The sequence below is a fragment of the Jatropha curcas genome, chromosome 3, assembly GCF_041381405.1.
Source record: "Jatropha curcas cultivar XTBG-Jc1 chromosome 3, XTBG_Jcur_1.0, whole genome shotgun sequence".
Taxonomy (NCBI): Eukaryota; Viridiplantae; Streptophyta; class Magnoliopsida; order Malpighiales; family Euphorbiaceae; genus Jatropha; species Jatropha curcas.
The window spans coordinates 31,850,553-31,865,795 of record NC_143153.1 but is presented as its reverse complement, the minus strand read 5'-3'; the positions used below and the strand labels follow the sequence as shown (position 1 = coordinate 31,865,795).

The following is a 15,243-nucleotide window of genomic DNA, read 5'->3' as shown; positions in this document are numbered from 1 at the left end:
TTGTAAGACAAAGAGACGAATTGTATTTATAAGATCAAATAAGAACGCACAAGCTAAAAAGAAAAAACAAAAGCAGAAAATAACATTGAAAAGATGAATTTTTGCGGATCATAATGGCAAGGGAAACGTTGATACTAATGAAATTTATTTATTTATTTTTTATAAAAAAATTGAAGAAAAAAAATTAGGCGGGTATGATGGTAATTTCCCTCCACGTTGACTCACGACACCGTTGTTCATTTTCCGGGAAAGTTTCTAAACAAGCCAATATATCGACCTGCCTTCCATAGCAGTTAACACCTTACTCATTGCATTTGCATGAAATTGAAATGTTTTTCTCCCCCAAAAAACGATAAACACCACAACAAAGCTTTTTCTCTCGAATTCTTAGCTCTGTTAATTTGAATCTGCGGTGCGGTACTTCCTAAAGGTATTTTCTTTTCTTTGTTTTTCAATTTTTTTTTTTTTGGGCTTTTTTTCTTGTTTTCTCTGTCATATTTTGTCATTAGGTCACATTTTGGCTTCTGGGTTTTGCACTCTGGTCATGTATTAACGGAGCTATATGCTTTTTTTTTTTTTTAATTCTTTTGGTTTTGATGTCTAATTTGGGCACTTTTGGATTTTATTACATGAGGGTTTCAGGGAGGATTGCAACTCTGTTGAAAAAAAAAAAAAAAGGTACTTTTCAGGGTTATTGGGATCAAGGGTTCTATTTCCTCGTTTTCCAGTGACCAGTAATCGAAGATTGAATAATAATAATGTAGGCAGTTTTATTGATGCCTTTCAGATGCTTGAGTGATGTTAAGTATTGACCTTTGACATTGAAAGCAACTGATTACTTGTTTCTTTTTACTAAAAGGAGAAAACCAATGCAGAAAGGTACAAAGAGTAAATGCTCATCTGCGTCCCACCATCTTATGGTAGACAATGCAAAGAACCGGCTCAACGTTCTTCAAGAAAGATTCTTTAATCTTCAAGCTGCAAGAAAGGAGGGTCGAATTGGTGACATTTCCATATTGGAGGAGCAAGTGTATCAAAGTCTTCGCGAATGGAAGGCTGAGCTTGACGCACCATCCCCTGCCTCTTCTTTACATGTCAGAATCTCTAAAAATCTTAATGTTGGTTTGTTCTGTTTAGTCAATTCTAATTGTCTTTGTAAGGATTGTGATAGAAGTAATTTCTGATTTGTATTTTGTAGGGTGGTAGCGTTGGAAATTTCTCAGATGATATAGGCCGCCTTCTGCAATTATATGAGGAGCAAGATGATGCCACTAGTGCATTGGCGGAACAACCGATTCTGGAGCATGAGCCTAATGTTCAAAGCCTTAATATTGGCAATTTCACAGCATTTGAAGATGTGAGATCTGCTTTTAGGAGTCAATGTTTGTATTGTGACTATAAGTATAGAATCTTTTTCTTTCTTTTTTCTTTTTTCTTTTTCGAAAAAAAAAACTTTTTTTTATTAACCTTTTATATGATATTATCTTGAATGTTTTTAAAGATTACAACACTAGTCTGTCTAATACAAAATAAAAATGAAGTTTTTAATTTTGCATTGTTTATTTGCTGGTTTTCCAATGGGGAAAAAATTGGGGAAAGGAACCCTCATATTAATGGAGGCAGGCAACATACTGAAAGACTAAGGTTTCAGATCAATGTTTGTATGTTTTGAACATTGTTTTTCTTAGTGATTTGACAAAGTAGATATATGCATTTTTGCACTTTTACTTGAGCTCAAGGCTTCTGTTCGTATGCTAGGGCATATGCATTCATCTTGCAGGATATTCTTTTGTACATGTCTTCTGTGTCGTTGTAGCCATTCTATAGTAGCGGTTTCCTATTTTGCAAGTATACTGTGAAAAAACTCAATGTTATTGATCATACGACTTATTCTAGCGTGACCACATCTTTTATGTGAAATGTCAAGAGGAATACATGAGAACTTGTCATGAGCGGAGAAACAATTTGGCTTGTTCTGATTTAGTTTATTTATACATGCATGTGTTATAAAGTTCTCGGTTAACCAACATGGTACATTTTGATGTAATGAATAATGAACAAATATATTATGTATTGTGTTTGAATTTGGAGCTTTAGCGTTATATTTTCTTTTTCACTTCATATCTTATTTTTATGTTTGATTTTATCATTGTGAAATTTCATTCACTTCACAACAATTCAGACTGTGTGTTTTTCAAGGCTCCCTTGAGTTTCGTTTCCTGCCTTTCATGATTTACATACAAAATAATAGCTGATGGGAAAAAAACACATAATTTTCAGGGCTGTTTACACAATAGTGAGGCTCAGATCCATTTTCAAGGGTTTGATCAATCCAACAACTCCACAATAGCATTGCAGAATGTGGTGGTGAGCACCTCTGATATGAATACCTTTTTGGATTGCCATCAGTTCACTTTAGATGAAGGATTCAACCATGGGCTTTCTTTTGGTGCTAATGACAATAAAGAGTTTGGAAAGAGTGCTGAGATCAACAACCTGCCCTTCTGCCCTCCCCCTTCAGCTTTCATGGGGCCAAAATGTGCACTCTGGGACTGCTCCAGGCCTGCTCAAGGATATGAATGGTTTAAAGACTATTGTAGTAGCTTTCATGCTAATCTGGCTTTGAACGAAGGTCCGCCTGGTATGTCTCCAGTTTTGCGGCCTAGGGGCATTGGATTGAAGGATAATTTATTGTTTGATGCTCTTAGCACGAAAGCACAGGGTAAGAATGTTGGTATTCCTCAATGTGAAGGAGCTGCTAGTACAAAATGTCCGTGGAATGCTGCTGGTAAGTCTCCAGGATAATTTCTCCTTTTTTACTTAATTTTATGATTCAGTTTCCTTTTGACCTTATATAGCCATTCTGCAGCATGCTTGCCTCTATCAAGCAATGCAATTCTTAAATTCTCTTTCGCTGAACAATTGAACAGTATTTAATTTGGTTTAGATTCATGTATGGAATCTGACACCTGGCGTGGTAATTAGCACAGGACAGTACTTTCTGGTTAATTAACTACCTCTCCTTATTGCAGAGCTATTTGATCTTTCCTTGCTCGATGGTGAAACAATTAGAGAATGGCTCTTTTTTGATAAGCCTAGAAGGGCATTTGAAAGTGGAAGTAGAAAGCAGAGATCATTGCCAGACTATAGTGGTCGTGGTTGGCATGAATCCAGGAAGCAAGTGATGAAGGAGTTTGGAGGCCATAAGAGGTCCTATTATATGGACCCACAGCCTCCTGGCTGCTATGAATGGCATTTATTTGAATATGAGATGAACAACTACGATGCCTGTGCATTATACAAGTTGGAACTCAAGCTTGTCAATGAAAAGAAGACTCCCAAGGGAAAAGTTACCAAGGATTCACTTGCTGATCTGCAGAAAAAGATGGGAAGGCTCACCGCCGATACTACTCAAGAAAATAGTCCCTCTACTAAGGGCAGGATAGAGGCTGATAAAACGGCGCATACTGAAGATGTTGAATTTGCTCCGGATCTTAAGACTTCCAAGGCTGGTTCCGGGGGCCATGATTATGCAAAAAATCCTCTTCCAAGTAAATTTGGTTGACTACTGATTCACTGCTTAATGGATCAATTTTATTTAAATGTCGGAATGAATGGCATTCTGTAACGAGATATGGCCAATGACTTTGATTCAAGATTCTGCTGATGATTTATTGAAAATAGTAAGTAGCTAGTATGGTTGAGTTCTCCTTTTTGTACATCAATGGCAGAACTTGCTCTGTTGTTGTCATGTGGAGACATCATGTGGTGTAGTGTAATCTGGAGGTTCCCTTGAATTCTCTACAAGTGCTTCACTTTACAGTATAGCTAGCTTCACTTCCAATAGTTTTGGGAACAATGGTGAATATCAGAAATGGCAGCTGAAAGTGTATAGTGGAAGATACCAATGATAGAAAGGCATATTAGAAATTAGAATATACTATGCCTTTGAATACCTGGTATTACTTGTCTTATAAATTAAGAAAACATTACTGGACCAGGATTACTTTATCTCGCTTATTTTCGTGGTTACACAGATTTCCTTAAAATAAATTGAACGAGGTACAGTATCATTGGTATGCCCTGTAGCTAATACAAATTGGGTACTCCAATCTTGAGATCCAATGTAATATAAAGAACTGCCCAAGTTGCCACAGGTCTTGAAAATTGACCAAAGAAAAAAAAAATAAAAAAGAAAATTTCCAGCTTAACAGTTCTATAGATAAACAAGAATTACAACAATTGGGGTAAATTTTTATCCCCCAGGGTTTCTTATTAAACTTGAGGCGCATAGCTATAAGCCGTAGACCCAAAAAGGAGGAGGGGGGGGGGGGGGGTGTGTAAGGAAGAACAGACCAGAACATTTAACTAGTGTTTAACCGAGGACCAAGAATTTGCATCAATCCAGTTAAATGCTATGGGGCTCAGAAAAGCATCAGGAATGCCGAACGAACTGACCAAGGCAAGTGCATGCGGTCGCAATTCACTGCAAAGCTTTGCCACTTCTTTCCTTACAGCAGCAGCACTTTCTGTTGATAAGTAACCATACCGAAGAAATGCAGAATCTTCTTCCAAACAGATCAAGGCATACATTGATCTCAACAGACCTAAGACATTCTGCAATAGAGAAAACATACAAATTCAACAACTAGTTTTTTCACCTGTAGAAATATCTTTTTTACTTCCATATTAACCATACTCCTAGTCATATGATATTCTAATTACAATGCACCATCTCAATGAAATGGACTGCATAAGAAAATGCTTCCAGAGCTTCAGAAACTAAAGCATCAAACAGATTTGCATAAGAAGATAAGATCCATAAGAGTTTCTAATATTTACCTTCAATGAACCAGCAGATACAGTCGTCTCAGCCTCAATGAAAGTTTGCAATATCAATCGGTCTGAGAAAGCTCTGCCCAGGTCTTCTGCAAGTTGATAACTCTAGTGGTGGTGGGGGGGAGGGGGAGGGGGAGAGGGAAAGTGACAATAATTAGAGTCAATGGGGACCAAGAGAATGGTAATTTTAGTACGAGTAAAGCATCCTTACCATAATAAATGCGCGCTCTTTGCTTTCCCCATTTGCTTGATGCTGTGATACTTCAGCAGCAAAACGACTCAGAAGATCACGTTCTCGTAAGCAGAAAGCATTAATCTGATGTAGGTAACTGGTGAGATACACATTTAGCAAGGTTTGATTTTGAATGGCTCATTAAATTATTAATAGTATCACCTGGAATTGGCTGCTTCTGAGGATGGCACTTGTCAGCTGAGATGGGATGACAGGACAAGGTCCATTCATGTGTTCTAATCCAAAACCCTTAAAAGGTTTGTTTTTCTTCTGAGCTGCTATGTATTCTGCAAGGAGTGCCTTGCTGACCTGAGTTCAAGAAATCCACATGCCTTAGATTAGAACTCTTAAATAAGTACCTACATGTAAGCTAATTCAGAATATTAAAAATTTACAAGTTTTGATTTTCTTTTTTTTTTTTTCCGGTTGGCGGGCATTTTCAACATTAAAAGCATAGTTAACTAAAAGAACATGGACATCTAAGACAATCAAATCATCTAAAACTCCCAGTGTTTGTTGGTTTATTTTTATCCAAATTCACTCCATTAAAAATTATAAACCTCATTATCTTATCATTTTCACATCAGTTTGCGCTATAAAATCTCTAGAAACTTCTTTGAATTCAAAATGATTTCACTAATGTCCTTACGACATCCTACATATCCAAATTTGACTTGGTGAGAGCAATTGTTTGCCTTAGGAACAAGATAATTTGCATGTTGCAAGAAAGCCTAATAAGCTAACCATAAGCTGCTGTGCTACTGAAATACAAATGCTCACTATTGCTCGATCTGAGATGGGTCTAATAGTGGAAATTCAACAGCAACAATCTAAATTACAAGCCCCGAAGAAACAGTTGAACAAGCTATCTAAATTTGTATCAAACTGCATGTTCTAAAAAGAGATATACAAACCAATCCAGTATCATAAAAAAAATTAGTTAACATTATTCAGTAAGACAAATGAACAAATAAATGTTTCACAAAGTATATGACATGATTAAGCAATTTATATAAAAAGGAAGACTACAAGCTTTACCTGCTGCATGAGAACATTATTGTCCCCCTCAAAGGTGGACTGAACATCAAATTCACTCTTCAAATGACCAACTCGATTCTCAGTCTTCAAGCCTTGTCCTCCACAAGCTTCACGGCATTCCTATGAAACATAGAATATGTGAAATTTAGCTTAGAAGCTTATCATAAACCTAGTTCTCCATATGTGGTATTTAGCTCCTCACTTGAAGTGTTCTCATATCATGCCAGGTCAAGGTAGCCTTGAATGCACTTGAAACAACATGAAGGGTTTTATTTGTTTCTGGCGTCCTATTCCAGTATATCATTTTCAAATAATTTCCAGCAAAGCTCATAGCATATCTGTGATCAAGAAATCGATGTTTCAAATGAGTTCAGTAGTAATGCATTCAATTTTACATATTTATTCACAGACTTACGTCTTTGCAAGAAGGGGCAAGAGTCGTCGTTGGTGACTCGGATAATCAAGTAATAGGACTTCAGGTCCATTCGGTGTAACAGAAAATGCCTGCCTAGATAATGAATACCTTATGGCAGTTGCTAGACCTATCTGGTAGGAGAAAAAATAAAATCATATTAGCCTAAAACACATTTTGAAGTTAACAGCCAAATCATGACCACATAGCAACGCAAAGTTCATATATAATGCAGAAGTCAACACCATTGTTTCATTTCAATACCTTTGATGAGTAAATTGCACTAACAGCAATGGTTACACGACCAGATGTCAGAGGGGCAAGAAATGCTGCAAATCTCTGAGGAAAAAGAAGATAAAAAGTTTGTCTTAAAAATCACAGGAAGACCATTTAAATGATTCACAAGATAAGACAAGATAAGGATGGAAGATGACAAAAATGATAATGAATGTAGAAAATTTTAACAAGCCTACTTGATCTGCGTCTTTAATAGCACTAAGATATTGTCCATCCGGTGAAACATCAGCTACTGAATTCAACAGATTCTCTCTGGGGATTCTCACATTGTCAAACCTGAAAAACATATCTACAAAATTGTTATGGCATTCATTTAGAGATAAAATAATCATTATCAACATAAGGATAGATAAATAAGTACCAGATTCGACCATTATCAACACCATTCAAACCAATTTTATGACCACAATCAGCTATTCGGATGTTAGGCCATATGTTTCCATCTGCATCCCTGATTTGGGCTATGAATGCATGCACCCCTTCACTCATCCCATTTATATTGAGCTGTGAGAACACTATGGTGTGCGTTGCATGCTAAATTACAGTAGCAGAGGGAAAAAAAACTAGTCAATCATATAGATTATGCAATAAAAAAACAACTAAAAAATGGAGGACAAGGAATTAATAAAGTAACAAACTTGATAACATAGCTTTCTGCAAAAATCCTTACATTAGCAGCTCCACCAATCCAATACTTCTGAGCTGATTCACAAGGAGTATTGATTACAAATTCCCCTGTGTTCGAATCATATATAGTGACAGTTTCAATTCCTCGGACCTGAAAACATTAACCGAAGAAAAAAAGATCAAGAATAAATGAAATGGAAAAGAGAGCACAAGCAATCAACAAAGGCCTGATACTCCAGACCATAAGATTGACAACCTTCACGTACATTACTTCCATGCCCCAATTCTGTCATAGCAAAGCAACCTTTAATTGCATAAGTTTCGGTGTCCCTAAGCCACTTATCGTGATGTCTTTCTGTCCCAAAAAACTGGATAGCACCGCCCCTAGAATCCACAAACAAATATTAACTTTCTTTCTTAGCACAAAAAACCAAAAACCAAGTCTTGCGACTGTAGATTTCAAAATTTTGTTCATTAATCATATTTGTGACTGTAGACAGAGGAATTAGACATAATAATTACCCATTTTAACCTTTTAAATGCTAAAATCATTCAATAAATAATAAAATAGTAAAATACACACCATAAAAAGAAGTGAACACCGAGTTTAATAGCGAGGGAGTGATCAAACATGCCAATAACTTCAAACAAGGCCATTTTTTTCATTTCCGATTCAAGACCTTTCCCTGTTAACCAACCATCAAAAACCCCTCTTTCCAATAGATACGCCACCCGTCTCATCGTTATTTCTCTCTGCTGTTCCATGGACTGGTTATAATCCGGCGCCACATACACTCTCCCTCCCTTCTCTCGCGGATTAAACACCTTGCTCTGCCTCATTAACCCAAACAACCAATCCCTGTCATCGATATTGTGCATATCCAGCAATTTCCGCATCTCATTTGGATCAAAATCGCATCTTTCATGAAGCTCCGGTGGAGAATAACTGACACAGGCATTCGATTCGAGAGAAGAAATGGATTGAGAAGAAGAGCTAAGGAGATGGTTGGTAAGGATTCGAGTACGAATCAAGGCGCGATCGGTAGAGGATTGAGAAGCCATGTTTCGGGGAAAAAGAAGGAGAAGTTTTTAGAATAAGGGTTTTTGGTTTTGATGATTTCTCCGAACAAATTGGATATTGCTAAGAAGATGAAGAAGAAGAAGAAGAAAAGCGTGTGTGAAAAGGGAAAGATTTTGGTAAATTTAAATGCGGAGTAGATTTTGGAATTACGAGCGCGCGAGTTAGACGTCAGCAAGCATGGTGTTAGTTGACGGGGAGGTGAGACCACGCTCAGTTACGTTTAGGATGTCTCTTGATGTTAGCGCCCATTATCCACTCATCTTATCCTTTCCTTTTTTTTTATTTTAAGAAAACTAAAAACATGAATTATCTTTTTTTTTTTTTCTTTATTTCAAATAGAGAATTACTTATTTGATAACCAGAAATAAAATCTTATTTCTAAAAAAAATCTAGAAAAATGGAATAGGGTATATCAGTATTGCTAGCAAGAAAAAAAATAAACTAAGATAAAATAAAATAATATTTCTCTTTTTTAATAAAATAAATAAAAAGATAAAACTAAAACACTAACAAACAGTACAAAAAGTTTCGTCTCATGGACGAATTGTTAAGATAAGACCGTACTCATAATTGAATTGATGTATCCTAATTTCTTAACATAGCATTGTGATTACATAGGATGCTATGAAATTTGTTTGAAAACAAATAGTGAAAAGAAAATTAAAATTCATGTATCAGTCACTTTCATAAATTATTGATTTATAGAACATTAGATAGATATTTATATGTTTCTCCTCCTTTTTATTTTTTTTTTCTTTTTTAAATTTCACAATGAGAAAAATAATGCAATTTGATAAAGTATTTCTTAGAATATTATAAATTTAAAATAATTTAAAATTACAATGTAAATCACATATATATATACGATCCGGCATATACTGTAAGCTCACATAGACTGCAGGGAAAGAGTTTCGGCCAAGCTTAATTTTTTTATGAAAAATTAATTTTTTTTTCAATAATAAATTAATCATATTAAAAACATATATTAGGTTTTTAAAAAATTAATGAGCAAGATTACCCAAAATTTGACCAATACATAATTTGAAAATCCTCTAAGTTATAATCATGGCAACGCAAAAAAAAAAAAAAAAATTGAACCTTCAGATTTGTAAATTCATCACGAGGCCCAAAGGGAAGCGACTGGTTGGCAGGTATAGAGAGAGAAGACAGAGGGTGCCAAGGAAGAAGAAGAAGAAGAAAAAGAGGAGCAGCTAAAAAAAAAAAAAAAATGGAGCTTCGATTCAGATTGAAAACTATATTTAATGGAAGAAGAACATCATGATCCCCTCAGGTACTTTCGATATCTACATGCTCTGCTCCCTTTTTTTTTTTCTATACTTGCCGCGTCAATTACTCTTTCACCTTCCTTTCTTCTCTTTTTCCCCTTCTTTAACTCTCTCTCTCTTCGCCATTGCCACCGGCTTCAACTTGCGCATCTATTACGGCTTCCTCGTTTTATATCTATTGAGTTAGGGTTTGATCGGTGAATTAAGTCCTCCATTTTCATGTTTTTGCCAAACAACCCCTCTTTTTAAAAATTTTGCACTAATGTTCTGTCTTCTATCTTTTTTTTATTATTCTTTTTCTTTTTCTATTAAACTTGTCGATGTAAATTTGGAAATATATTTGTTAAGCTGCTGTGCTAAAATTGGTTTCTGTCATTTCTTTTTTAAATCATTTTGTCCAAAATTTATCTTCTATTTTGAGAAAATAAAAAGTATTAATTAGTTTTATTTTAATTTATCCTTATCTTTCTACTTAATATATTAATTATATTTTACAATTTTCTAAAATTATTATATCTTTCTTCATTTTATTAATTTTCATGAAAATAATTTTTTATCACTTTCCTTTTTCATAAAGGTAATTTAGTCACATTAAAAGTATTTCGTTATAATTCATATAATTTAATTATTTTCCTTATTATCATCATTCACATTAAATTTTAATTTCAAGCTTATTTTTTATGGTGAAAATTTTCTTGTAGAAACTAAATTTGAAAATTCATTTTCATTTAAAATAAGTTGAATTTATTTATGGTTTTCCAAGAAAAAAGTTTCTACTTTGCCTTTAAAAATCTCCCCATTTTACATATAATTTCTTATGTGAATTTTAAATATAATTTGAATAAAAAATATGTAAATTAATTTCACCGTTGACATTTTTTGGATGCATATAGTCATAATAACGATGTTGTTAATGCAGCTTATCTGTGGCAGTTCTTGAGCAAGGAGTATATTTATTTGATCATAAATTTCTTATGCTTCTACTTCATCCAATTTCGCATCCTCATGCATATAACTTGTTCAATTTGCTACAGGAAAAACCCCCAAGAATCCAAGGTTTTGCTATGGAATTCCAGTCAGATGATCAGGCATGGTATGATGTTAAGGTTTCAAGGAATGATGATATACTGACTGTAAAATATGTTAATTTTTCAGAAGAGTTCAATGAAACATTTCATGTGGGGAAGTTCAAGACCATAGACAAAGTGAATGATTTCAAGAGAAGGTTTAGGCAAAGCAGTGTCCAATTGCAAGATCAAGACTGCCATAAAATTTTTCAAGGTAAAACAGTTTGTGCATCATATAATTTCAATAATGGCGAAGTTAAGTTTTTTGATGCTATGGTTGTTGAAGTGTTAAATGAGAAGCATAAGGTTGGTGAAGAAGAAGAAGAGTGTTCTTGTACTTATGTGCTTAAATGGCATGATGGCTCACTTGAGGGAGAGAGGACATTTGCCAAGATTAGTGATATTTGCCTTACTCCACCTGGTAACCGAGTCGATCCATCACTAGCTGCTTTCTTGAAGATTGCAATGGAGAGAATTGATAAGGGTTCTCTAAGGTGTGAAGTTGCAGGTCACGAAGAACCTAATACTGCTTCTCTTGAAAGCAACCCAGTTTTGAACATTGAAGCATACTTCATGAAACTGAGGAGACAAAGAAAGAATAGATTTGCAGTTAGGACGACGGAGGGAAGGGTTAATGGCCGGTGTAAGAGGTTTCAAAAAAAGCAAATAGTGGATAAATTAGGGTTCATCATGTAATGTAATGTTCTGTTTTGGTATATGTTAGTTTTTTTCTTGTGTTACTTTCCAAACAACTCGTATTGATGAGACTATCATTTCAGTTGCATAAATCCCTTTTCTGTCTTTATATTAATGTCAGGCAATACAATAACGCATCCAAGAGAAATAGCAGAAGACAAAAAATTAATCAATCAATCAAGTAAAAACACCATTATCTTAACAAGATTCCCAATCTCTGCAAATAAGGCTAACCTAGAGGGTTACAATATTCCAAGGAAACAAACATACAAAAGAATAACAATTCAAAGGAACAAATTTGATAATATCTTGGATCCAAACCTCTAAGTGGTCTCTCAGCTTTAAAACAGTTTGCTAATCTCAAAGCATGCCATCAAATTACAGATGCCTTGACAGCATTCCAGGTGGTTTCTGTTTGGACATGTTTGAGAGAGAGAAAGGCATCTTCAAACCACTGAAATGCAAATCTTTGAAAGGAGAAACTACTGACACCAAGACTTCATTTAATATATTCTAACTAATAACTAAGCTGAGCAGCATCCAACTTTTTTCACAGCTGATACATCATCTTTGCCAACATTAATAGTTTGTCCCTTGGGCAAGGCTGCAGGGTCGTCCCCGACCTCAAGAGCCTTCCGGCTAACAACATGATAGATCTGAGTTAATACTTCAGTAAAGGCATTTTCAACATTCAAGGACTCTAGCGCAGAAGTTTCCATAAAAAAGGTTTTTTCTTTCTCAGCAAATGCCTTAGCATCCTCAGTTGTAACTGCTCGTAAGTGGCGCAAATCTGCCTTGTTCCCCACAAGCATAATAACAATATTGGAATCGGTATGATCTCGAAGCTCCTTCAACCATCTCTCCACATTCTCAAAGGTGACATGTCGAGTCACATCATAGACAAGCAAGGCACCAACAGCTCCTCTATAGTATGCACTAGTGATTGCACGGTATCTGAAAAATAATATGCTAGGATGAAAATCTATTTTGCCAAATTAATATGATAAATAGAAAATTATTCTGCCCAATCAAACTAATAACAATGACTGGAAAGCCAAAAAAAAAAAAGCAATCATTTTCAGACACTTGAAGAAGATAAGGTTCAATAATCTCGGTAAATGACATGCAGTGCATTAAAGCAACACAAGTTGTGCGAAAACAGATACAAATAATTTTCTCTCCACAAATTGTGCAAAGGCAACAATATAGACCCACAGAGCATTCCTGGGAGGACGGGTTAATGTCCTGGAATTGTTGCAAAATGGAGGCAAGATGAGAACAAATCAGACATCAGATAATGGAACTTAACTTGTTTTCTTCTCATTATCTTCTGCACTACCAAATCCGAGAATTACTCAGAACACACAAGTTTAGCATAAACTATAAATCCAAGCAGCATTAGTTCAAGCCAATACAACTAACATCTCAGGTTACTATGAAAACCTTTATAGACTTGTTTTTGCCAAGTAAGAAATGAAAACAGATGAAAAATCATACAGGAGCAGGCCAAAGACTGAAAAGTCAGAGTCCTGTTCATGTTACCAAATGGGAATCACTATTAAGAAAACCATACAAGAATTAACCCTTCCCAGCTGCCGCAAGTCCTTTCTCATCATCAGTCATTGACATGGGCCATATACTTGTCCAAATCTTGATGGAACTAATTTTTCAATCAAATATTTGAAAACCTTACCTTTTTTATTTTTTATTTTATATTATTTTTTGTTTATTTATTTTTGCACATTGAAGAAAGCAACGAATTCTTGCTGCTGTTATTGCCTTGAGAAGATTAACATTGGATCCACCGACCCAAGTAAGAAATTATGTAAAAATATAAGAAATGAGAGGGAACTATGGCTGTCATCAACATTTAACACAGATCAACCCAGGCAAACTCCAAATCAGTAAATAGGCAACTTGGGCACTTGCCTTTATGTTTTTTGGCAGGTGGGACTCACATGAAACCTTTCAGGGTCCATTATTGGCATTAAAACCTCGTCAGACCCTCCACGTGTATGCAATGAAGCCAAAAACATACATACGGAAGGATCAAACTAAGCTTTATTGTTCAGAGGCATCAAATTGAACTAATAGTTAATTACCAAATCAAATGAGCAGCCACTAAAAAAGAGAAGTAAATTCATAAGCGTCAAGAGCTACATATCTAACAGATAACTTGATCCCAAAATAAATCAATAAAAATGTCATCTTCTCACGTTCTTCCAGCTCGAATAAGCAACAGAGTTATCATGGAAAAAAATTAGGACAAAAAAAATCCCAAAATGCAAGAAGGAATGGTATTCTATAGCTCTAAGAACTTTAATGTACAGATCTAAAATATTAAGCAAGAAAAGAGCTAATACAGTGTGCTCTCTGTATCTGTTGAACAGAAACAAACCCCATATAGCAGAATCTGAAATAAGTCGGTTTGGAATTTAAAATTGAAGTAAAAATTATACCTTTCCTGACCAGCGGTGTCCCAAATCTGGGCCTTGACGACCTTGTCGTCGACATGGATGCTTCGGGTGGCGAATTCAACACCTATGGTAGATTTAGATTCAAGACAGAATTCATTTCTCGTAAATCTTGATAAAAGATTTGATTTTCCAACGCCGGAATCACCAATAAGTACCACCTTGAATAAGTAGTCATAATCATCGTCTGCCCTGTAAGCCCCCATTAAACTAAATTCCCTCTCTTTCTTTGAGTTTTGAATTGAAAGAAAATATAGGTTTTGAAAATGAAGATCAAATGATCTTTTATGTTAAGCTAACGGAAGATGGGAAATGTGGGCTTTTGGAAATAAAAGATCAAAATGAAATGGGTTGGACTTAGTTTCTCGATATATAGCTATGGAAACTGGATCTCTCTATCTACCAGAAAATACTGTTGATGTTTAAATTTAAAAATCTTGACATTGTTTACTTTATCTTAGAGAGGGAGAGAGAGAGAGAGAGAGAGAGTGGGCGCCGCTTGTGATTTGCATAGAAAGGAGAGCTTGGAATTGCAAGACAGAGGGAGAGAGAGGGCTTTTCAAGTTATAACAATAATACTAATACTATATTCTTACTAATAAAATGGTTTTAAAATTTTATTTTATTTTCATGCTCAAAGTTCAAAATTTTAAAAATATTTTTTTTAATTACTAAAATATTAGTTAGATCCATGGGAATTGAGAGAGAGAATTTAAACATTGCGCAGACTTATCAATTCTTTTAATGTAACCGAGGAAAAATAAACCACAGTCAGTTCATATAATTGATAAATTTTATAATGATCTCAATTTTACCGTTTTACAAAACAAAAATGTCTATTTTATAATTATCCTATTTTTACCAAATAATTAGATTATAAATGAAATTATAAGCGTTGATATATTAGTGGTTTTATTAGCTGATTAAACCGTTGGCTAAACGTTAAATATTACTAGAAAAGAAAATATATTTTTTCTTATGATTTATCTCTAAAATTAAAAATAAATTAACAAAATGGAAAATGGACCTACTTTATTACGCAAACTACCCCAATTTAAGTTATTTAATTATTTACTTAATTGCAGCATTATGTAAAACAGCTAGGATCTCCAAATTGTGTATGCAATGGCAATTTAGACCAGCCTTTCCAACACTTTGTTGAATTAGGAGAACTAAAACGCACTCCAATGCATA

At 34.8% G+C, this 15,243-nt stretch overlaps 4 protein-coding genes across 6 annotated transcripts; 2 read left to right on the top strand and 2 right to left on the bottom strand.

The window, feature by feature from the left end:
- Window positions 1-232: 232 nt before the first annotated feature.
- Window positions 233-3,820, top strand: LOC149497932 (transcription factor VOZ1-like). 3 transcript variants are annotated; one of them, XM_089718946.1, is made up of 6 exons: window positions 233-430; window positions 643-760; window positions 860-1,094; window positions 1,199-1,357; window positions 2,281-2,788; window positions 3,033-3,820. In XM_089718946.1, coding segments are annotated over exons 2-6 (1,437 nt in total). In that variant the 5' UTR covers window positions 233-430; window positions 643-758; the 3' UTR covers window positions 3,566-3,820. The 3 variants fall into 3 exon arrangements, with proteins under 3 accessions (XP_089575072.1, XP_089575074.1, XP_089575073.1); XM_089718948.1 differs by lacking the exon at window positions 643-760 and having other exon boundaries at window positions 234-430; window positions 876-1,094; XM_089718947.1 differs by lacking the exon at window positions 643-760 and having other exon boundaries at window positions 235-430.
- Window positions 3,821-4,187: 367 nt separating this feature from the next.
- On the bottom strand, window positions 4,188-8,911 carry LOC149497931 (acyl-coenzyme A oxidase 3, peroxisomal-like). Its single transcript, XM_089718945.1, has 13 exons — window positions 8,029-8,911; window positions 7,712-7,829; window positions 7,489-7,596; window positions 7,180-7,352; window positions 6,995-7,094; window positions 6,786-6,860; window positions 6,525-6,655; window positions 6,312-6,447; window positions 6,110-6,229; window positions 5,234-5,380; window positions 5,051-5,155; window positions 4,843-4,944; window positions 4,188-4,617 (listed from the first exon to the last, which is right to left on the bottom strand). The coding sequence occupies exons 1-13, from the start codon at window positions 8,505-8,507 to the stop codon at window positions 4,369-4,371; spliced, it is 2,043 nt and encodes a 680-aa protein (XP_089575071.1). The 5' UTR covers window positions 8,508-8,911; the 3' UTR covers window positions 4,188-4,368.
- Window positions 8,912-9,220: 309 nt separating this feature from the next.
- LOC149497930 (uncharacterized) lies at window positions 9,221-11,667 on the top strand. The gene is made up of 2 exons (XM_089718949.1): window positions 9,221-9,817; window positions 10,847-11,667. The coding sequence occupies exon 2, from the start codon at window positions 10,877-10,879 to the stop codon at window positions 11,573-11,575; it is 699 nt and encodes a 232-aa protein (XP_089575075.1). The 5' UTR covers window positions 9,221-9,817; window positions 10,847-10,876; the 3' UTR covers window positions 11,576-11,667.
- Window positions 11,668-11,723: 56 nt separating this feature from the next.
- Window positions 11,724-14,607, bottom strand: LOC149497929 (ras-related protein RABA1f-like). Its single transcript, XM_089718950.1, has 2 exons — window positions 14,035-14,607; window positions 11,724-12,529 (listed from the first exon to the last, which is right to left on the bottom strand). Exons 1-2 carry the CDS (start codon window positions 14,253-14,255, stop codon window positions 12,100-12,102), a joined length of 651 nt encoding a protein of 216 aa, XP_089575076.1. The 5' UTR covers window positions 14,256-14,607; the 3' UTR covers window positions 11,724-12,099.
- Between the last annotated feature and the right edge of the window lie 636 nt (window positions 14,608-15,243).

Bases quoted from the DNA above. Each gene is read 5' to 3' on its own strand.
- LOC149497931 (XM_089718945.1), bottom strand. From the start codon at position 8,507: ATGGCTTCTCAATCCTCTACCGATCGCGCCTTGATTCGTACTCGAATC. The intron at 7,353-7,488 runs GTAAGGATTTTT...ACTGTAATTTAG, and splicing joins GGATTGGTGGAGCTGCTAAT to CATGCAACGCACACCATAGT. The intron at 5,381-6,109 runs GTAAAGCTTGTA...TCTTGAACTCAG, and splicing joins ATAATGTTCTCATGCAGCAG to GTCAGCAAGGCACTCCTTGC.
- LOC149497930 (XM_089718949.1), top strand. From the start codon at position 10,877: ATGGAATTCCAGTCAGATGATCAGGCATGGTATGATGTTAAGGTTTCA.
- LOC149497932 (XM_089718946.1), top strand. The intron at 1,358-2,280 runs GTGAGATCTGCT...CATAATTTTCAG, and splicing joins ATTTCACAGCATTTGAAGAT to GGCTGTTTACACAATAGTGA. The intron at 2,789-3,032 runs GTAAGTCTCCAG...TCCTTATTGCAG, and splicing joins ATGTCCGTGGAATGCTGCTG to AGCTATTTGATCTTTCCTTG.
- LOC149497929 (XM_089718950.1), bottom strand. From the start codon at position 14,255: ATGGGGGCTTACAGGGCAGACGATGATTATGACTACTTATTCAAGGTG. The intron at 12,530-14,034 runs GTATAATTTTTA...ATTATTTTTCAG, and splicing joins GACACCGCTGGTCAGGAAAG to ATACCGTGCAATCACTAGTG.